General features: G+C 40.4%; 1 protein-coding gene across 5 annotated transcripts in view; it reads left to right on the top strand.

Moving 5' to 3' along the window:
• Positions 1-23097, top strand: part of kcnt2a (potassium channel, subfamily T, member 2a) — a 1068826-nt gene that overhangs the window by 594871 nt on the left and 450858 nt on the right. For all 5 annotated transcript variants that reach the window (XM_069937843.1, XM_069937844.1, XM_069937846.1 and 2 more), the window contains one exon: positions 6763-6897. In XM_069937843.1, the coding sequence (XP_069793944.1) occupies positions 6763-6897 (135 nt within the window). The remainder of the gene's footprint in view (positions 1-6762; positions 6898-23097) is intronic.

The raw sequence follows: 23097 nt of genomic DNA, 5'->3' as shown, positions 1-23097 counted from the left end.
AAGTGAGAGAGAAAGATGGAGGAAAGGAGAAATAGGGAAACATAGGGGTAGGTCTAACAGAAAACAGAAAAATTGATGTTAATGCCATCCAGTTAGAAGGTACTCAAATGGAATATGAGGTGTTGTTCCTCCAATTTGCAGGTGGTTTCACTTTGGTAGTGCATGTGAATGAGGTGAGGAATTGATCTGGGTTGCTACAGGGAGATCCCATCAAACTCCATAAATCTCTATCTCACTGACACTGGGTACTTCTGAACCAAGAAATACGTAAATTTCAGGGCATGGAACTACAGCAGCACATTTGTACAAGACATATTCACTCATTGCTGCTTTGGATCAGATCTCTGTGCATAGAGTGGGTCATTTCAACTGCCAAATCAAGGTCATGTTAAAACAAGCAATTAGGCAGGAAACTGACAGTTCAATTACACATAATGATCTATTAGATTGGCACAATAACATTCTGAGTCGAATCACAGATTTTGAAGAAATTCCTGTCCAAGGTGAACTTTCAGTTGTATACCAAAAAAAATCTTTTTTTTTTGCATTGTATCCTTTTGTAATATTGTATTGTAATATTGTATTGTAATATTGTAGTCTGTCTAGGGTCATCGTGCTGTGCTCTTTGCTTTGTGACATATATGACATATACATATTCATGTGTATGTGAATAGCTTATAGGTCAATAAGACATTGGGAAAAGAAGAATCCAAGATTCTTAACATTTCTTCCTAAAATATATATTCCTCATAATATTTTTAAGTAACATCATACAGTGTTTCAATTTTTTTTCCAAGAATTAATATTGTGTGTTGGAACTTCACTGTTTACAATTGACATTCAGTTGCGGCAATGGTTGTTTCACAGTTACAATGTATTTAAAACACATTCTCTAAATTATGACTTTCCCTCCAGGCCAGATGTACATTTTCTGGAAGCAATCTGCTGGTTTCCAATGGTTTACTACATGGTTGGCTCTATTGACAAGTATGTAAGATCAAGAGGCATGCCTGGCAAAACAATAAGAGCTTTGTGTGACCTGTGAACAGCAGTAACTTCTTTTGGCATGTGTATTGTTCCTTGTATTTCTTTCAAGAATTTTTTTTTTTGAAAAATGTGACTGCATTGTGGCATGATTGCATGTCGAATTATTGTGTTTTTGTTTTGTGTTTGTGGATTGTCACTTGCATAATATTCTCGTACACTGTACTAAAAACCTGGGTGGTCTAAAGTTGGACCACCTGCGATCTCGAGGACGTTAACTCACCACCTCTTGTGTTTGGCAAAATGGGGACTTCAGAAAATGGATCTAATATAAATACTTTATTTCTGGACAAGATGAGCCTCTTGTTCATTTCATCATCCTTTGTGAACATGATTTAAATGCAGGCTAGAGCAAAAAGATCAAGACCTGTCTTTTTGAATAATGATATATATAGGGTGAGCTCAATAATTGACACACATGCTGGCATGAATGAGCAGCCTGAAACAATGTACTTGCATCACTGTAGAAAATGTAAAAAATTGCATGGGGAACAGCTGGCTACAAATAATTTATGGTTGTAAGTGATGAGGAAAGCCCTACTCTTGATTTGGCTCATGATGTGCCTGAAGATACGTTATTCACTCATGACACGAGATGGGACAAATGTTCTTAGGAGCTTCATCACAACGAGCATGAAAACATAATAACCAAAGCTATAAAAAGTGAGGGTGATCCTAGTTTTCAAGAGTTTAGATGTAGTGCAAACTCAAGATGATTTCACAGAAGTTAAAGTGTACAATTGCAATTTGCCATGGGGAAGCCAGTGAGGGGAAAATTTGAGGGTTGTTTCTCTTCCTTCTACCTGACATTACTCTTAATTTTAGTGACAACCTAGTCATACAAGTAATTACCTTTATCTACTTGAGAGAGCAGAAGGAGCTGGTATAATATGAGAAAAACTTAGTCATTTCAAATAATTCATCAGATGTTTTTATGTGATATTAAAGCAACAAATGTGATTATTCATTTATAAAAGTGACCTATTTATTTTTTAAATTACAGATTTTTTGCAACATCTTTCTCAAAATTATACATTGACACTTCTCAGGCTTGGTGTTTTACGTGGGATATAAATTGTCCACCATGTGCCAGATTTGTGATTACCCTTGCAAGATTTTTGTGTGTGTGAGAGAGATTGTCCACACAGAATCCAATGCACTCAGACCCATATGCATTTCTTCAGTAATTGAACATTGATTTTTCCCATGATAATTTAATTTCTAAATTTTTATCTGTTGGCATCCAGCAACTGATTTATTTAGTTAACTTTGTTTTTATCTAGTTAACAAATATGTTAGCCTAAGATATTAATTCTTCCACCACCCTGGCTCAGAAAATTAGATTGAATTGTGGTTTGGGGTCAGAAGTATCCTTCCAGATGTTTGTCACTGCATTCTATACCTGCTCCGAGCATCCAAAGAAGGTTAAGTTGATTGAGGGACCTGTAAAATACTCCCAAGTGATCCACGGCAATGCAAAATGTATCAGAGAAAATAGCATTATTTGACACGGCCCTTTTCCTCTGACAGACCAGCCTTAATGTCCTTCAAGTACAAGTTTCTGATCCATGATAACACTTCAGAGGAAAATGAAGTGTCCAGCTGGTGAGATATCAATGCCAACATCTGATTAGAAGGCATTTCAGAATTGAAGGTCCTGTTCCATAGTGCTGCTTTTTAACAATGACTTAAAACTTTCTGCAACATTCCACTTCCACAAACTTCAAAGCAGTCTTTCATTCTGTTAATCACTGGGTCCACCTTTCATTCTTGAGTCTGACCGCAAATGTTCAGAAAATTTTGAGATCTGACCATGGGATCGTCTTCCAGGCAAACTGAAGGCTAAACTTTCTGGAGTGTTAATCTCTCGTGCATGAATTGCATGAAGACAGGAAGGCTGGTATTGGGCAGATAAACTATTCAACCACACACTCAACCTCATTCTATCCAGATCAATAATTATGTGCTTAGCATGCCAATTGTAAATGAATAAATTTCATATAATGCTCCAAATTCATTACATCATCAGAAATGGAGTGAGAGCAGCTACCAAAAAAAATTCACTTACACTAATGGCACTCAGAATTTTAATTTTTATGTTTATAACTTATTGCAAGAAGATAGATGGGGCTGAATGTGTCAGGTGTGTCCAAGAAGGATTCCTGACACACTATGTAAACAAGCTAATGAGAGGAGAAGCCATACTGGATCTAATTCTGGGTAATGAACCTGGTCAGGTGGCGGATCACTTCGTGACGGAGCATTTTGATGAGAGTGACCACAACTCCCTGAGATTCAGCATAGCCATGGAAAAGAATAAAAGCAGACCTAATAGGAAGTACTTAATTGGGAAGGGATAAGACACAGGAACTAGCGAGAGTAAATTGAAAACAGATGTTTAAGGGAAAAAGCACAAAAGTAATGTGGAGGAGGTTTAGTGACCACCTGTGCTGGGTTCAGGATAGGTTTTCCCACTGGGACAAGGAAAAGATGGTAGGAAAAGAAAACCATGCTTGACAAAACAGGTGAGGGAGCTAGTCAAAAATAAGAAGGAAGCATACGTTCAATATAGGAAGCAGGAAACAGGAGGGTCATGAGAAGTATATGGTAGGCAGGAAGGAGCTTAAGAAAGGACTTAGGAGAACTTGAAGGGGGACATGAAAAGGCCTTGGCAGGTTGGATTAAGGAGAACCCCAAGGCATTCTGTGCTTGAAGGATGATGAGAATGAAAGTGGGGCCACTACAGGATAAAGGAGGCAACATGTGCCTGGAGGAGGAGGAGGATGGAGAGGTCCTAAATGAATACTTCACTTCAGTTGTCACAAAAGAAGGACCTGTGTGCTGGACAGTATTGAGATTAAGGAAGAGGAAGTGTTGAATCTTCTTAAAACCATTAAAAATGATAAGTTCCTGGGGCTCGACACAATATACTGTACCCCCAAGTTGCTGTGGGAAATGAGGGCTGGGGCAGTCCCTATGAGCTTCAAGTCCTCCTTAGCTGCAGGGGAGGTGCTGTTGGATTGAAGAATGACAAATGTAGTCCCCTTATTTATAAAGGTAATAGGGAGAATCCTAGGAATTATAGACTGGTGAGTCTTTTGTCAGTGGTGTGCAAACTATTGAAGAGGATTCTTAAGGATAGGATCTTTGAGTATTTGGAAAGTACAGTCTACTTAAAGATAGCATGAATTTGTGAAGGAAAGGCAATGCCTTATGAGCCTACTTGACTTTTTTGAGTAGGTAACAAAACAAATTGATGAAGGTAAGGCAGTAGATGTGGTCTAAATGAATTTTAGTAAGGTATTTAACATGATCCTACATGAGAGCCTTGTTCAGAAAGTCATGAGGCATGGGATCCATGGAACTCTGGCTGTGTGGATAAAAACAAAATGGCTTGCAGATAGAAAGTAGAATGTAGTTGTTGAAGGAAAGTATTCTGCCTGGAGGTCAGTGACTAGTGGAGTACTGCAAGTGTCTGTTCTGGGACCCCTTCTCTTTGAGATTTTTATAAATAACCTGAATGAAGAGGAGGAAAGATGGGTCAGTAAATTGACTGATATACGAAGACTGGAGGAGTTGTGGAGGGAACTAAAGGTTGTCAAAGATTACAAGAGGATATAGACAGGATGCAGAGATGGGCAAAAAAGTGGTAGATGGAGTTCAATCTAGGTAAGTGTGAACTGATGTATTTTGGAGGAACAAACCAGAAGGCTGAGTACTGGGTTAATGGTTGGTTACTTAAGAGTGTGGATAAACAGATGGACCTTGGGGTCCAAATCCACACATCCCTCAAGGTTGTCGCACATGTCGATAGGATAGTTAAGAGGGTCTATGGGATGCTGAGCTTCATTAATAAGGGGATTGAGTTCAAGAGAAGGGAGGTCATGCTGGAACTCAACAAATCTCTGGGGAGACCACACTTAGAGTATTGTGTTCAGTTCTGGTGACCTCATTACAGGAATGATATGGAAGCTATAGAGAGGGTACAGAAGAGATTTATCATAATGTTACTTGGATTGGAAATTAAGTCTTATGAGGGAAGGCTAGAAGAGCTGGGTCTTATTTATTTGAAGTGTAGAAGGACGAGAGGAGACTTAATAGAGTATATGAGAAGCATAGATAGGGTGGACAGCCAGCACCTGTTTCCCAGGGCAAGAATAGCAAACAGCAGAGGACATGTTTACAAAATGAAGGGAGGGAAGTTTAGGGGAGATATGAGGGGTAAATTTGATGGAGACCAAAACATTGGCAAGTGTGGCCAACCTTTTAATTTTTAATTTAGACATATAGCACGGTGCCATTTCAGCCCACGAGTCCATGCTGCTCAATTAACGTACACCCCCAGTACATACTCATGGACCGTAATGGCCTATTATTGTACTGTATGTCTAAATTGAACATAAAAAAATTAAAAGGTTGTCCGCCCTTACATTAGGTACATTTAAGAGGCTCTTAGACAGGCACATGGATGGAAGAAAAATAGAGGATTACAGGATAGGGAGGGTTCAGTACTTTTTTAAAAAAGAATATATGACCAACATTACATCGAGGGCTGAAGAGCCTGTACTGTGCTGCAGTGTTCTATGTTAAATAGATCATTTTTTTAAAAATGTAGGACTGCTCAATTACAATAAACTTGGAAAAGATCAATTTATTTGTTTTTTTTTACATTTCAAGAAGGTTTTGATATAATTATTGACCATTTTCATTAATAATTTTCCCATAGTTTTCCACAGACAGGTATTTATTTTGTGTTTTTATTTCCGTTGTTAGAGAGGAACATGAAAAATTAATTTTATATTATTTTTGGTAGAAGCATTTTTATATTGTTTTGTACAAATCAAACAGCATGTAAACCAAATGATCCTTTATTTGCTTTTGGCATCACTTCAGAAGTGTCTGATCAGGGAGAGTGTGCATTCCCCTTATCAGTATTACCCAATAGTGCAGTGACAATAGACAACTAAGATATGTTTTAAAATTAATTTTGCAAAGCTAGGAGTATTTCTCGAGATGTCATAAGAAATATCATGGCCTGTCACTGACCCTAGGCTTTGCTGAGACTATGCCTACAAGCAGCTGATACTTTAAGGCCAGAACTTTCAACTCTACTCCACTTAAAACCTGTCAATAAAGTCCAGCCCTCAAAATGATGCACTCCAGTTATTCTCACACTTCACTGTACCTCAATATCTGCTTCTATAAATCCTTACCTCTTCTATTTCACATGTAGCAATATCAAAACTGAACACTTGAAAGAAAAATATATCCAAATCCACTTGAAAATTTCCCAGCTCTGTTTCAACTTTTCTTGAAATCCCTAGTTCTCGATCCTACTTATAGATGCTAACAGATATGTTGAGACATGTAAGCATTTTGAAGATTGCATATTGTTGACTGTTGCATAATGCAAGTGTGAAAAAGTCTGTGGTTCTATACTTCATTCCAACTAAATAAATAGAAAGATAAACACATTTATGTAATATAATTCTCAGCTGTAAATTTTTGTGAGGAGAAAAATGAGAAAGAAATTCCAATTATTCAGTATTGGGTACGTTGTTGTCATAATTTTACTAATGTATCCTGTCATGCCATTATTTAATAAATACTGTGCAAAATTATGCCAGGAACTACGAAGGGAATTAGGTAGTTTCTGGTGCAGATTTGGTGATGAGCTCTCTGGAGAATATTGATCTTTTGCTTTTTACTGTCCTAAAGTCTAGACGATCTGCTGAGGTGTGGTGTGACTTTTGCTGCCAATATGGTTGTGGTGGACAAAGAAAGCACAATGAGTGCTGAGGAAGATTATATGGCAGATGCTAAAACTATAGTGAACGTGCAAACACTTTTTAGGTAAGTGATTCATTATTGTTAAACGAGGTAACCTTAGGTTTGACTTCATGAATTTAAACGTAAAAATATAACCTCAGAGTAATGCTTCATTAGGCAACGACATTTGTTTTCATAGATGAGAGTAATGGTGGTAAAATATACTGAAAAGAAAATAAATCATACAAGTGGTGAAAACTTGCAATCAGACGTATTCTGACAATGAAGATAATTTGTAAATTTATACTAGGAATAGGTTGTTTCGTGGATTTGGCAGGGAAAATGTTGAAAATTCCTCATCTAATCGTCATAAAATTGAGATTCCTAAGTTAACGTAGAGATGGAAGCAGCAGTTATCTGTTTGCTACTCCTGCTGTCACTCCAATGCTGGATTCATGGAAATCGATGTGGGAATAGTCACTTGGCTACGTTGCTCTATACTTAAACTGCAAAGACGCTTTGAAAGTGTGTGACAAGTTCAATACTTCACTGTTGAATCCAAAATAATAGAACTGTTGTAAAGGACAGAAGTATATTAACACAATTGTTAAAATTGATTGTGTTTATTGAAATACTCATAAAATCCTTTTAATTATTTTTAAGCTTTGTTGTTCAAGACATTTTTAATAAATGATAAGGATGTAATATGCAGTGTTTTCCAGCAGGGGAGGAGGTAGTGAAATACCACGAATAACATCGCCGACATCTTTCAGCATAGACAACTCTATAATCAACAGCGCTATACGAGATCATGTTCTGAAGTATATTCCAACAGGGGAACTGCAGTCATACAGAACATGAACTGCATTTCCAGGGTCTATGAATATCTTTTTTCCCCATCGGCTTATATTTGACTAAGCCAAATGATATACAGTAGCTTACCCACCACTTGGTCTTTTTAGCTTCTTGCAAGCATTGTATATTTTTTGCTGATTATTTTAGTTCACATCAGTGTGCTGCAAAATTAAACTGAGTAAAAGCATATTTGGATTATATTTGGACAAACAAGAAGAATCACATAGATCAGTTGAACTTGCATTCCTACATTAAAGCTAGCAGATAAAATCCCCACTGTTCCCTCTAAGCTGTACGTGTGTGCAGCGTACTACATTAAAGGTTACGGAGAGAAGGCGGGGACGGGGTACTGAACTTTAAGATCAGCCATGATCTCATTGAATGGCGGAGCAGGCTCGAAGGGTCGAATGACCTATCTCCTGCTCCTATCTTCTATGTTTCTATGTTGACACACGTTTTGCAACCAGTGCACAAAGGAAATTAATGTGCGCACACAAGGTCAGTTACCTAAAATAATGTTGTAATTAATAATTATTCTTACTGAAAATAATCTTTTAGCTAACTGTTTCTGTTAACTCATTAGTCAATTTTTCAAATACCACATTTGCATATCACTAACTTATGTTTCTTCACCTTTTCTGTTTGGTTTGTACAGCTGTAGCACAGCTGCAGCCATTTTTCAGGGACAGTGTTCATATCAAAGTTTTTGGAGATCTGTTTCAAATTCTGTAGATAGCTTACTGAGTTTTTGTTGAAAAAAATATTAATTCACTATGTCGAGTTCAAAAGAAGCGAAGGGTGTGAAGTGCAAAAGAACTGCAAGTTTGTTTAAAGTTGAATGATTTTTTTTTGAATATTTTATTTACAAATTTTAAACCACAACAGTTAATACATTTCATTGAATAAAAAAAATTCAAAGATTATACATGTGGTGTACAAACTACTCCTCCCCTGACCCCCAGAAAAAGATAAAAAGAAAAGATAGAAAAAGGACTGGAGAATGTCGAAAGAATAAACTATATATATATATATGTATATATCATAAAATGTAATATTGGAGGTTACTAAGAAATGAAGTCTTCAGTGAGTCTGTAAACAATCATACTCACATTTTTCAAATATGGGTGCCCTATTTTCCAAAATACATGATGTTTCTTTCGTAAACTGTGAGTGATCTTCTCACGTGGAATGCAGCTACCAAGTCCCACATGCTATCTCTAAAGTTTAATGCCTTAACAAAATAGTAGAAACTTCGACACCAAAAGAGGAGATCAAAGTTCTTATCGACAGAGTTCTGTTAGCTGTTGAAATGAATAACTCTACATTCAGTTGTTAAGGAACGTGCGGAAAAGTAGATTCAACTCCTTGACAGCTGCTGAAGCAACAATTATGTGTTCAAATTTCTGGAGACTATCAACTATATTGTTCAGAAAGACATGTTTGAAGAAATAATATCAGCAAATTTTCACACACTAGCATTTGATGAAACCAGAGACATATCTGTCAACAAATGTCTCATTCTGTATGTCAAGTTCAATCCTAAAGATAGTACTGTGTATACAACGGTTTTTTTTTGGTGGAATAGTTCTACCACAGGCATGTGATGCTTCTTCTATTGATTCAGTGATTAAGCAGTTTTTTGAAGAGAAAAAACTTGACCTCCATAAAATGGTGACGGAATGTCAGTAATGTTGGGCAGAGTTAATGGTGTCATTGCAAGACTGAAATAGGACATTCCGCACTTAATTCAGCAACACCGTGTAGCACACCATGGGGATTTGTGATGCATGGAAGGAAGTCAAGTTAATAAGAAACATTGAAACTTTGATGGGAACAATCTATACAGTATTTTCTCAATCTACAGTTAAAAGATGCAAATTTAAATAAATTGCCGAGGCCTCAGAAAATGAAGCTATTGCTTTCAGTCCACTTATCCATACACTTTGCATTGTAGGCAACAATAAAAAAATTATGAGATACTCATCACATACTTTGAAGAAGTAAGTCAAATGACCCCGTGGCTACATACTGTCACAAGAAATTGATAAACATCACATATAAAGACATTTTAAGTGATGTCTTTGAAGAACTGGCTGCACTGTGCAAGATTCTGCAAAAGTGTAGCCTGATGCTGGTTGATTCACTTCATTTTGCATGAGGCAAAATTAACAAGATAAGAAAGCCGTATCTGGGAGACAATGTTTCATAGAGTGACAAAGTTAAAGTTTTGCGAAGTCAACAATGTGAAGAAAACATCACAGTAGATACAAGTTCACTTTTAACTTTTATTAATTTGTGTTCATTTAGACCAGTGGTTTTCAAATTTCCCCACTAAACTCACATTCTACCTTCAGCAATCCCTATGCCATAGGTGTTGTGTGGTTAGTAAGGGATTGCTGAAGGTGGTATTGAGTGGAAAGAAATTTTGAAAACTACTGTAATAATCGTACATAATTGACTCATTATGTCCACTCTCCAAAGGAAATTGCCCAATGACATTTTTTCTCAAACAAAATAGTTTAGAAACAATTGGGTCCAAAGTAGTGGTTCTCAGCCCTTCCCTTCCCTTCCCACTCACATACCATACCATACTAATCACCAAGCAGTTATGGCATTTAAATTCAATAGAATTTATACTGGGCCTTTTCTGCAGCAGATTTCACTGTACTATTAGCCTTTTCCTGGGCTGTTCAGACACATTTTAGCATAATGAATCAACTCAAAAACCAGTTAAGAAACCATTTAGGTGAATGTCATGTGGATATGCTAATGAGAATCAAGAGCTATCAATTGGATGCAAGTTCTATTAGTCTAGATAGCGTTTACAAAAGTGGGTAAGTACCAAAGACAGGAGAGGGAAAAAAATAATTGATTGACTTAAATATGTATGTTATTCTGTGCAGTTTTATATTAAATATTTTTTAAACCCTCATAAACTGTGCTATGTGTGAAGATTTTCACATTAAGCATCTGGATAGTTTGTCAACATGCTTTGTAATTGAATGAGTTTTGATTTAACCATTTCCAACAGCTCTAATAATAATTAATCTGAATAGATGGATGTTATTAATTCATTTAGACATTGCATCACATAAAATAAGAAATACTCCTTGATGTTTTACTTCATGGAAAAAAATGATCTGAACAAAGTAGTTCAAATTATAGAATAAAATCTTAACTAAATGTAGAATGCATCATACATGTATTATGTTAAAACATGCTAATACAGTTTCATTAGCCATGAGAGTTAGGGTGTGTCAAAATTATCTTAAACAATTTCAAGTTTACATTAGCACAAGTATTCAGCAAACACATATTTTTGTCACAGGAAAAGATTTTTGCGCACTCTGACGACTCAAAATTAGAGGGAACATTGAATTCCCCCCCCCCCCCCACACCCATTTGCTAAGGAGATCTGTAGATAAGTGGAACCTACTTTAGAATGAACAGCAGACTTCTTGAATTTAAGATTCTTTTCACTGCTTCAACATTTCATGTCATATTGTGGAATCATTCAGCAGACTTGAAATTGAGAAAATTTGGATTAGACACCAAAAGTGAAGCCTGCATGAAACATACATAACTGAAAAAGTGTTGCAGATGCTGAGTTTAGTCTTCAGCTTGCTTGGGACCAAAATCTGAGAGGGTTGTTGCTCACTCTACAGCTGCCTGCAACAATACTCAGCATCTTGAGGCAATCAGTTCAGCCTCAGTCCATCAGAAGTTCTACTGAAACAGCCAGTATGAAAGCAGCAAGTGCCCTGGAGTGATGTCTGGGAAAGTCAACATCAATCATATCCAAAGTATTTAAAACACATCCACAATCAGTTGCTGTTGTATGAAACATTAGTAGTGCCACAGTTAGAGTTTTGTGTGTGCTTCTGGTTGTCACATGGGATGTGGAAGCTTTGGAGTGGGTGAAGAAGTGGTTTACCTAGATATTGTCAGGATTAGAATCAGTTATAAGGAGAAGGTAGACATACTTTGAATTGTTTTCTCTGGAGTGTTGAAGGGTGAGGGGTGACCTGACATATTTATAAAATAATGAGAGGTATAGATCAGATAGATAGAGTCTCTTTCCTAGGGTGAAAATTTCTACCTGGTAGTACATGAGGCCATGGACAGACATGTCAGTGTGGGAATGAGAGGTGGAAATTACATATACTATAGACTACATCACTGAAATCACCCTTAATATAAAAGTTTTAAAAATATTTCCATCACCTGAAATGTGGCCAAAAGTAATCTCATTTTTCCTTCTTGGTGTCCACAGCTGTTAAATACTGACAGAGTATGAGCAGTGTGATCTGAGAGGAAAAAAATATCATCTTATCATTAAGATTCTGTTTGATTGTAGTTGCCACTCAAAATTAGGGGCACTTCTTCTGTGTACCTGAAATTCAATAGAATTTATACTGGGCCTTTTCTGCAGCAGGATCTCACTGTATTATTAGCCTTGTCCTGGACTGCTGGTTTGCATTAGTGCTCAAAGCAGGAAACCATGTGTATCGTGAATTAATGCTACAACACCTTTGGTGAGTTTACAAGGTCTGTTGTTTACAAGTTTGAAAGGTCATCCTATAACATGTTCAGCTAATGAAATTTTTTTTGAAATAGAGATGTTTTCTATTGCATGAATTTTGTAGCTAATACCCAAGGTAAAATATCACAAAAAGCCATGTGGTAATAACTGATTATTCTGTTTACGATGCAGTTTTGGGAGATAAATATTGCCCAGGATACAAAGGGTAATTTGTTCGATTTTTAGGACACTGAAACCTTTTACATAATTTTAATGCCTCAAAAGATAGCAACCCAGTGCATCATTTCCTCAGAATTGCTCTTGGATAGCAACCAAGAATTTTATATTCATGTCTTGAGTTGATTCTTTTAGTTATTGTGGACAATGTATAGAAATAAATGTGTTAATCATGTGCTTCAACCAGGAAAAATGCATAGTAGTTTTCCTCCCGTGGCCAAAATCCTGCCTGTGAATTTACGAAGAGGCCCACTTGGCACATTTGTAGTGCTATCAATTGCACCCGACAGACCAGAAGTTGAGATTATTAGGCTTTAATCACAATAAACTTACACTCATATCTTTCATGCTGTTGGCCCAATTTCAAGGCAGAATTGAGGGAGGGGTTTTGGTGATACTGCCTTTATTAGGAATCTGGAGGGGGAGGAGTTACAGTATTGAGGGCGGGCCAACCAGTACAATGACTGAAATACAGTGTTCCACCACCTTCACCCCTTCTTTTGAAACACAGTCCAGCGGGGCGAAGTGCCGGAGTCCATTCAGAGTCAAATTACAGGTCCAACCTATCCGGTGGTTTTGTCCGTTGAACTGACCATCACAGTGTCGGCTGAGGTGTAGCTGTTGGCTCCTGGGCAGTGCTCTGAGTGATGGGCTGCGATTTGGATGGGCCAGGATGACTTCACCCCCCAAATGGTGCTGTTCTCCCTTTCCATCTGGCCATTCCCTCTGGGGGTTATAGCTGGTGGTTTTACTTGCAGCTATGCCTTTGGCCAACAAGTAATGGTGCAACTTCTTGATCATAAATGAGGACCACAGGTCAATGTGAATGTAACTCGGGTATCTGAAGAACGTGAAGAGGTTATGCAGGGACTTAATGACCAGTCATATCTGGGCAGGAGGTGGCGAATGGGAATCATGAGTAATTATTAATAATGCTGAGGAAATACACATTCCGGTTCATGAAGGAGTGGCCGTCCTGAAAGTCAGTCACGTTTATACATAGACATTCAAAGGGGTGGGTGTCCTTGATCAGGTGAGCTTTCTCCGGCTGATGGAAATGCAGCTTGCACTTCCCACAGACCAGGCAGCTACAGGTCAGCTCTCTGATGTCCTCAAACAATTACAGGAGGTGGCAGGTTCTCACAAAGTGATAGACCCTGGGGTGGCAGAGGCTGTTGTGAAGGGCTTGAAGAAGATCTGCTTGTGTGTTAGTGCTGGTACCCTGGGACAGGGAATTGGGAGGCTGATAGACCTTACCGGGCCGGTGCAAAATCTCATAATTGTAGGTGGAGAGTTTAATTCTCCATCTCAGGATCTTGCCATTCTTAATTTTTCCCTAATGTTTATTGTTAAACATAAATGCGACTGCACATTGGTTAGTCAGCAGGGTGAATGGTTTTCTGGCTGGATAATCTTTCCAGTGATGCACAGTTTCCACTATGGCCTGGTCCTCTTTCTCAATTGCTGAGTGCCAGAATTTGGAACCCTGGAAGCTATGTGAGAAAAATGCCACTGGCCTTCCTGACTGGTTCAGTATGGCAACCAAGGTGGAGTTGTATGCACTGCTCTCCACATGGAATGGGATGGATTCATCTATGGCGTGCATCGCCGGCTTGGTAATGTTGCCTTTTATGCAGGTGAAGGTAGCTTGGGCTTCTGCCAAAGGGGGAAAAGTAATATTTTTTTACCAGGGTGTGGGCTTTGTCTGCATCACTAGGGACCAGTTGTGAATAGTATGAAAAGAACCTTAGGCACATTTTCTGGGTCTTGAGGATATGAGGGAGTGGGAGCTTCAGCAGGTGCTGCATATATTCAGGATCGGATCCCGTGACTCCATTCTCCACTACACACCATAGTGTAGCCAGATGCGAAGTGCGAAACACGCATTTCTTCTGGTTATACATGAGATTTAGGGCTTTTGCTGTCTGGAGGAATTTTTGCAGGTCATAGCAACAGATGTCACATTGTCCAGGTTGGAAATTGTGGCTTTCAGTTGGTGGTCATCCACCAATTGGTCCATCTCCTTCTGGAAAACTGAAAGTCCTTTTGTGCATCCAAAGGGGACCCTGAGGAAATGGTAGAGGAGGCCGTCCTCTTGGTGGATCGGGAGCTGATGATAGGCTGATTTGAGGTCAGTGGTGGAGAAGAAACAAATTTGGGCAATATCATTCACCATGTTGGTTATGCAGGCAGGAGGTAGGCGTCCAAGAAGGAAAACCAGTTGGTGCTCTGGCTGTAGTTGATAACCATCCTGTGCTTCTCTCTGCTCTTTACCACCACTACCTGCGCTCTCTAAGGGCTGATGCTGGGTTCTATGATGCCCTCCGCCAGGAGCCGCTTTACCTCAGCCTTGATAAATCTCTCCCTGTATTATCTGCTCTTAGTTGCCACCGGCTTACAGTTGAGGTTTTCGAACAGAGTGGGTGGTGGGACCTGGAGGTTGGTGTTCGGGTTGCTGGTTCGCTATGTTCAGGAGATGAACAGATGTTTCAGCAGTTGTTTTTTACAGACAGTGAAAGAGAGGTGGGGCCTGTCATATTCCATCAGAAAACTTTTAATTTGGTGCTGGAAATCAAACCCCAATATGACTGGTACACAGAGTTGTGGCATCATGAGCAATTTTAATTTATTGTGCTTGTGCCACCCACGGTTAGTGTTACTCTGCAGTACCCCCAGATTTTGGTTGAATGGGACTTGGAGGCCAACAAGATTTTACACTGGACTGGTGTCACTGTGAGTGATCAGAGCATTACCCGGGTGAATGAAGCTTTTGGTGCTACCCATGTCAAGCAAGCAGTTTTTTTGTGCAGCCATTTACCTCAATGTCTATGGTGAACCTTGCTAATTGATGTGGGCTGCTCTTATCCAGAATGATGGATACCAGCATCAGTTCGTTGTCTGACTCACTGCTACTGTATATGCACATCAGCGGCCTCCCAGATGTCCGTCCTGAAGATGGGTGCCCCATTGGTTCGCATGCATTCACCGCCGGAACTGAAGTCGAATGTGACATTTACCCTGGTCGCTGTGCTCAGGTCCCTGCTGTGCTGTTTTCTGCAACTGGAAGTGACACGGTCCAAGATGGTGATGGTCGCTGTTCATACGCGGCGCTGCAAGGGGAAAGGTCTGGACCTGCATACCCTTGCATAGTGTCCATTTCTTCTGCAACTTGAACAGGTCACGTTTCTGCCAGTGCAGTCTTCTGCTGGTGCTTTGTTTGACTGCAGTAATAGCACTTTGGGTGTTAGGCGATAACAGATTCTGTTTGAGACCCCACGTCCCAAGAATATGGTGCCCAAATTCCCCATGTGGTGGCTGCGCTGCCAGTGGAGTAAACCTCCGCATTCTGTTGGGCCATCTCTAGTGCCCTTGCGAGGTCGGCCATGTCCTGTGGGGTCCAATTGTCCTTTGCCAGGAGCCTTTGTTGATTATGATCGGACCTGAGACCGGCCACACAGGCGTCCCTGATCAGCTTCTGCTGGTAGATGGCTGCCATAACATTGGTGCAGCCACAAGCTCTCCCCAGCTCCCATAAGGCTCAAATGTACTCATTAACGGATTCAGCTGATGCTTGTCGATGGCTGCCCAGGAGGTATATAGTGTAGATTATGTTTTTCAGGGCCAGATATTGCTTTTGCAGGAGGCCCATAGCAGCTGAGTAAGTCTCATAGTCTCTCATCATCTGGAAAATGCAGTGGCCGTCCTGTCCAAACACCAGGTCTCTCTTATCGACCTCTTCCTGAATGTCACGTTGCCTCATAAAGGCGTTCAGACAGTGCAGACATTGATCCTTGGGATCAGTGTCCAGCTTCTCTGCTTGAATAGCTATATCAATGGCACATGGGTATAGTGATTAAATTGTAATGCTATCAATTAGAACCAACAAACTAGAAGTCGAGATTAATAGGGTTTAACCACTATAAACTTACAGTCATATCTTACATGCTGTTGGCCCAATTCCAAAGCAGTAATGAGAATGGGGATTGGGCAATACTGCCTTTATTAGGAATGCTGGAGGGGAAGGAGTTACAGTATCAGGGGTGGGCCAACCAGTACAATGACTGTAATACAGTGTTCCACCACAGCATTATGATGGACTGTACCTCCCACTTACCTATTGAGCAGGGAAAGAATAGGACTTTCACAAAAAATAGATGATATTTTATAATACGTGGTGCCCTAAAATCAGGCTATCTTAGTTTTTCAGATGCCAAATGCAACATTATCTCAGTCCTACTGCACATCCATAGGACCCTTTGGTTGATGTCTAACATTTCTTTCACTGAAACATTGATAAAGCTAAGATGTTTGGTATGGGGACATACCAAAACCCCTAAGCGTAAAGCCCTGCAAAATGTAGTAGACACACAGGTAAAAACCCTTCCCACATCTACATGGAACGCTGCTGCCAGAGAGTAACAGCAATCATGAATCCACATTGTTCAGAGGGATATGAGCCAAACACAGGCAAATTGGACTAGCTGGGGGAGATAAAGTCAGCATAAATGAGTTGGGCAGAAGGGCTTATTTCAATGCTGTGCAACTGCATGACTCTGACTACATACCTCGCAAGATGGGCAGCATGTTTGAAGTTTGAAACAGATATTTTAAGTTGAAATAATTGAAGGATCGGAAAGGAACAATTTGACTTTAATTTTCAGAGAGAGCAGGAGAGAAATGGATTGGAAAAAGAGAATATTTCTGAGAGGATGAGACCAGACTTCTTGTGCTGATAAGTTGTTGGTGAAGCTGTCTGGTTGAAAGTTTGATGAAGGAATTTACAGAGAGATAAAACAAGCAAAGGAAGTTGCAAAAGATGTGAAATATAGATGGGGTGAAGTTCATGTTCAGTAGGTCAGAGAGCATTAGTGGAAAGAGGGGAAAAAATGAATTATTATCACAGACAGGTCACCCTCAAGCCAATCAGTCTGATACAAACCAAGAAAGTGACTTACCCAAGTGACTTACCCACATAAACAAAAGGAGGTAGATGGAGCAGAGTGGGATGCGGAAGGAGAATTAAAGTACCAGGGAACTGAAGTTCAGGTTTTCTCTTGTGGACTTAATAGAGGCGTATTTGGTTTCTCCAGGAGACCACATTAGAAGAGAAATGCAAATAAATCACCTGAAAAGAAGATTTTAATCCCTGGATGGAGGGAAGGAAAGAGATAAAGAGATAGCTAATACACCTCCCTCAGTTATATGGGGAAATACCATGTGAGGAAGAATGCTTGGTGGTGGGGGGAAGGTGGATGTAAGAGCCATTGGCCTCATTGAGTACCTGGCGGTGCAGGTGGTGGCAATATCCTATGGTGCCCCTAGGCCTCTTCATGTCACCGCAAGTGTTAGGGCTGGCACTGTTACGGAGCCGGAGCGTGGAGGTGAATATGTGGTTGTTTTGACCCCAGTGGCAGCTGTGTCAGTTGAGGGAGCTGTGTATTGGTCAGTACACATGCACCATGGAGCATGGTAGCACATGTATGATTGGCTTGGCCCCAGTGGCACTGGTGTTAGCCGGGAGCCAGCGTGTGAGCCAGTGTGCTGTGTCATGCTTAAAATGAAGTTCTACAGCCAGTGTTAGCAGTTGGAAAGCAGAAGGAGGGTAAGTTAGGGGTTGACAATATCTGTTGAACAGCTCACCACACTTTAGAATCATTAAGCAACATTTCAACATCATTTTGGCCTTGGTAACTTTTACAGGAATGTTTGTTGTTAAGAATCTACTACATATAATATCAGAAAAAAGATGATAAGTTTTGAGTGTTAACAATAGAGGATTTAAATACAACTGAACTTGTACTGGAAATAATTGAAAACACGTTGCAGACGAACCCCTAACAGCCTCTAAGTGACTACATATGTGAATAGGAAGAAAATTGCTACATTAAGTCAACTGAAATTGTTGTAGTAAATAGACAGAAATTAAGTTGAAAGAAACTGCTATTTAGTCAATGGAGAATTATTATTGGAACAGAAAATAGAAGGATAGAAGATAGAAAACAATCCCTCTGTGTTTGAAATGATATTTAAGGCAATACAGCAGCCATCTCAGAAATGTGCTGTTGCTTTACAGTTTGCAATCCACATTCATTGGCCTTAGTAGTTGCCAGAAAAAGTATTAGAAATTTCTAATCTGTTTTAAGAGGATTTTGTCAACATGTTGGTAAGGCCATTTCTTGAAAATTAATCATACTATAGACATCTGCTGCAGTTAAAACTCGCTTGTTATCAGCAATACATTACAGCCATCAGAAGCAGTAGGCTTATGTTTGTGGACCCCTTCTGTGTATTTGTGGCAAGTTTGGAATTGGAGTTGCTGCCGATAGTCTATGGGGGACTGTTGAATTGGCTTGTTTTTATCATGCTTGGTGCTCGAGTTTGATGGACGGTGGAACAAGACGAGTAAAATAGCTGCAGCTGTCGCTGGCGTTGCTGTTGAAGAGCAACATACTGAAGACGTGTGGGTTGTGGAACTCAGAGCAGAACTGAAGCGATGAGGCTAGGTAAATCAAATGACAAAGATGTTCATGTCACTAGACTGAAGCTGGCAATTGTAGTGCGCGTTGAAAGAACCAAAGACATTGATCCAAACCAAGGGTTTTATTAACTAAAAGACTGGAGCATATCACAAGTAGGTCGACCAGTTCAGAATTACCTGGTCTGGCAAGGAGCAATCCTTTAAGACCTGCCAGTAGGTGTGGCTACACTCTCAGCCAATCACAGTCATCCTACACTACCATCTGTACATATGTACATATACACATTGTACTATCACATTCACCCCTTCTTTGAGAACCGACCCCAGGGTGGATGGAGGTTAGGGGCTGTACCGGTCAGGGGGTCTGACCATCTAGCATGACCGCCGTGGCGCTGGGATTGGGGTCGCCAGCAGCCCCGTAGGGTGCAGCCACTGCTTCGCTCAATTCCCCAACAGCGTTGTCGACAGTCTGGCCTGAGCTGGTGGGGTGGTGCTGGACCCTCTGTTCAAGCATATGACCTGGGGGAGAAGGAATAGGGGGAGGTTGGGTTAAAGTCACTGCTGTGCCTGATCCGGCTTGGGTTAGGTCCCCTACCGAGACTGTCCTCCAGTCTGTCCGGGTACTCAACGTAGGCATAACGCAGGTTCGCATGGAGCAGAGTCACTCGGTCAACCAAGGGGTCATTCTTAGAGTACCAGACGTGGTGTCATAAAAGGACTGGACTGGGAACTGTGAGCCATGCCAGTATGGTTGTACCCGACTCAGATCTCCTCAGGAAAGAGAACATCCTTTCATGGGGGGTGGCATTTGTCACAGTGCATAGGAGGGAGCGGATGGAGTATAGGGCACTAGTGAGCAGATCCTGCCAGCAAGAGGTGGGGAGACCTTTGGACCAGAGGGCAAGCGTGACCGCTTTCCAGGCGGTGGCATCCTTTCTTTCAACTTTCCCATTACCACGTGGGTTATAGCTGGTGGTCCTGCTTGAAGCAATACCATGCTCCAGAAGGTACTGCTGCAGCTCCGCACTCATAATCGAGGACCCCCTGTCACTGTAGATGTAACTGGGGTACCCGAAGATGGCGAAGATGCTGTGCAGGGCCTCTATAACTGAGGAGGCAGTCATGTCCAAACAGGGCACAGCGAACGGGAAGCGGGAGTACTTATCGATGGCCGTAAGGATATAGGTGTCACGGTTGGTCGACGGTAGGGGCCCCTTGAAGTCTATGCTGAGATGCTCAAAGGGGAGGGTGGCTTTGATGATATGGGTATTCACCGGACGGAAGAAGTGGGGCTTGCACTCAGTGCACACTGGACAGGCTCGGGTCATGGAGTGAATCTCCTCAACCGTGTAGGGCAGGTTACGAGCATTGACAAATTGCGCGAACCTAGTGACCCCTGGATGACAGAGCTCCTCTTGGAGTTTCTGCAGCCTGTCCAGTTGCATGTTGGCACAAGTCCTCCTGGAGAGCGCATCAGGCAGGTTATTGAGTTTACCTGGCCGATACAGTATGTGATAAATTAAAGGTGGAGAGCTCGATTCTCCACCTGGCGACTTTGTCATTCTTGATCTCACCTTGCCGGGTATTGCTAAACATGAAGGAGACCGCGCGTTGGTCGGTCAGCAGCGTAAATTGCCTGCCAGTGAGGTAGTGTCTCAACTACGGCCTGGGCCTCCTTCTTGACAGAGGAGTGTCGGCTTTCAGGACCCTGGAGGATTCTGGAGAAGAAGACTAACGGCCGGCCGGCCTGATTCAAAGTGGCTGCCAGTGCAAAGTCAGATGCATCGCTTTCGACTTGTGTGGCTACACTCTCAGCCAATCACAGTAATCCTACACTACCTTCTGTACAAGTGTACATATACACATTGATGATAGAATCTGTACTATCACATCAATTGAAAGCAAAGAAGACGTAGCTTCGCTTGATGAGAATAAAGACTCTGTGAAAATACTGCAGATTATGTCAAATGACTCTAGAGTCAGTGGTATGGAAATGGCAAAAAATGTGTCACAAAATGTTGACGAAGAGGACGAAAGGGAAGAAAATGTATGATTTGAATTTGAAAAGGAATCAGACTTCTGGGCAACAACCAACATACCAGAAGTAAATCCAGGAGAAAACAACATTATAGCCTCAGTTCAGATGAGTGATCTCACTGTGGCTGGTAAGAATAATGGCAAATGCTCAAAAGCATTTGTACACATTAAGGCCAAGAACAGGAATCCAATGATGTATACACATGCATTTCTTGAACCAGGGAGTGGAAGAAGCAAAGGAAGTACCGAAGTGGGCTCTGGGGCTTCCCACAATTCAATTGCTTCAACTCTACGTATAAAGGCTAAAGCCAAGTTGTCTGCTCTTCAAGCACAAATGGATACACTTGATGAGAAATACACATTAGAGGAGCAGCTAAAGATGCAACAAATAAAGTAGCAAAGGGAACAGGAGGAGCAGCTAAGAAAGCAAGAATTAGAGATGAGGAAAGAAAGGGAACAATTGGATCTGAAATCAAAACTTGTGGCTGAGAAGACTGAAAAGAAGGGACTGACAAGTTCAAAAGAATCTGTTGCTCGAAGAGACCTATCTAAGAAGTCAGATGGTAAGGAGTCATCAAATAAAACAAGACCATTTGATGATAATTCAGAACTTTTGTACCACGGTCACAAGGCATGAATATCCTCTCCAGCCATTCTGTTGCTGGGGCTTGAACACCAATAATAACCCTCTTGGACAGAGATGTCAACACGATTTCAGTTGTGAGATAGGATGAATTATGGGAACAGCAAAAGTCAGTAAACAAGAAATTCACTTCTGGAGAAAAAGATTGCTGTGAAAACAAATCAGAGGTATCTAAACTAATATCGAAGGAATTGTTTTCATCAATGATAGATGAAAATGAAGTATCAGAAGATGTTGCAAATATTACTAGTGATTATTCCTGTGTAATTGATTCTGAGGCAGGACTAAAACAAATCTGAAAGTAACTTCTGTAACCAAGAAGTTACAGCGCAACATACTGCAAAACTGGCAGAAAATTGCGCTGATGGAATAAAGGAACATATGATGCAACTGCCCTTGGAGAATGAAATGTTGAAAGAAGACTTGGAAATTTTGGATAATCACAAACAGTAGCTTCTGTAGCCCAGAGGTTACAGCAGACACAGTCAATGAAGAAATCTCGCAGCATGTTGCACAATGGGCAAACACAGATAGTTATGCTGATGGAATGGCAGTTTAGTGCAACTGCCTTCAGAGGACAAAATGTTGAGAAAGGACTTTGAAATGTTGGAGAGTCACAAGAACAGTGAATTTGTACTTGGAAACAAAACTGGATTTTGAAATGTTGAGAATGAAGTCACATGATTCTTCTGTTTTGAAAGTAATCAAGGGAAAGATCCAGAGAGCTGTTGACAAGAGTGGAGATCTAGTTGTGGATAGAGTTCATGGGGCCAGAGAGCTGAAGAAAGGAGTGACTGCTGAAGAGATGAATGCAGTTAATGAGGAAAGGGATTCAGCCTTACAAAGATGAAAAGGTTGGAGGAAGAGAATTATCTTTTGAAAGAGAACGTCATTGGTTAATAACACAAGTCAGCTGACTATAGAAAACAATCAAGAATATAACTTGAAGGCCAAGCTAATATCGATGCAGAAAGAAAGAAAAATTGCATTCCAGCAATGAAGAAATTCAGATACTTCGAGTTTACTATTAGCAGGCTGAAAGCAGAAATGCCAATGTATCACATGATCTTTTAACTTCAGATCAAGTTAGTAACATCGAAAGATAATGAGAGAATTACTTTCTTATCGAAAGAATTGAATGCAGAGAAAGAGTCTAATAAAAGGCTCCAAAATGAACTATCAGAAAATGTGTCTGAATTGGAAGTTGTTAAATTGGATCTGGAATTGCAGCAAAAGACAATAAAAGCCAGAATCGTTGAAAACACTACAGTTCTAGTTAAAGAAATCTGTAGGAGCCATAAGTGGAACCAGTTTACTTCTTTATAGAAGGATTCTACAAATGTTGTGGCACTTCTAATGTCATTTGAATCTTACCTTATTTATGAACAACCGCGAAAAGTAAAGAAAAAGATGAGCAAATCAGGTTCCAAAATTTGTATCCGCACTTTGATGTGGAATGCCGAAAAAAAGCAAGAAATCCAAACAACATGCTGAAAATTTACCTCATGTTAA

Source organism: Narcine bancroftii, chromosome 5 (genome assembly GCF_036971445.1).
Source record: "Narcine bancroftii isolate sNarBan1 chromosome 5, sNarBan1.hap1, whole genome shotgun sequence".
Classification (NCBI taxonomy): domain Eukaryota; kingdom Metazoa; phylum Chordata; class Chondrichthyes; order Torpediniformes; family Narcinidae; genus Narcine; species Narcine bancroftii.
This window is presented reverse-complemented; position numbering and strand designations above follow the sequence as displayed.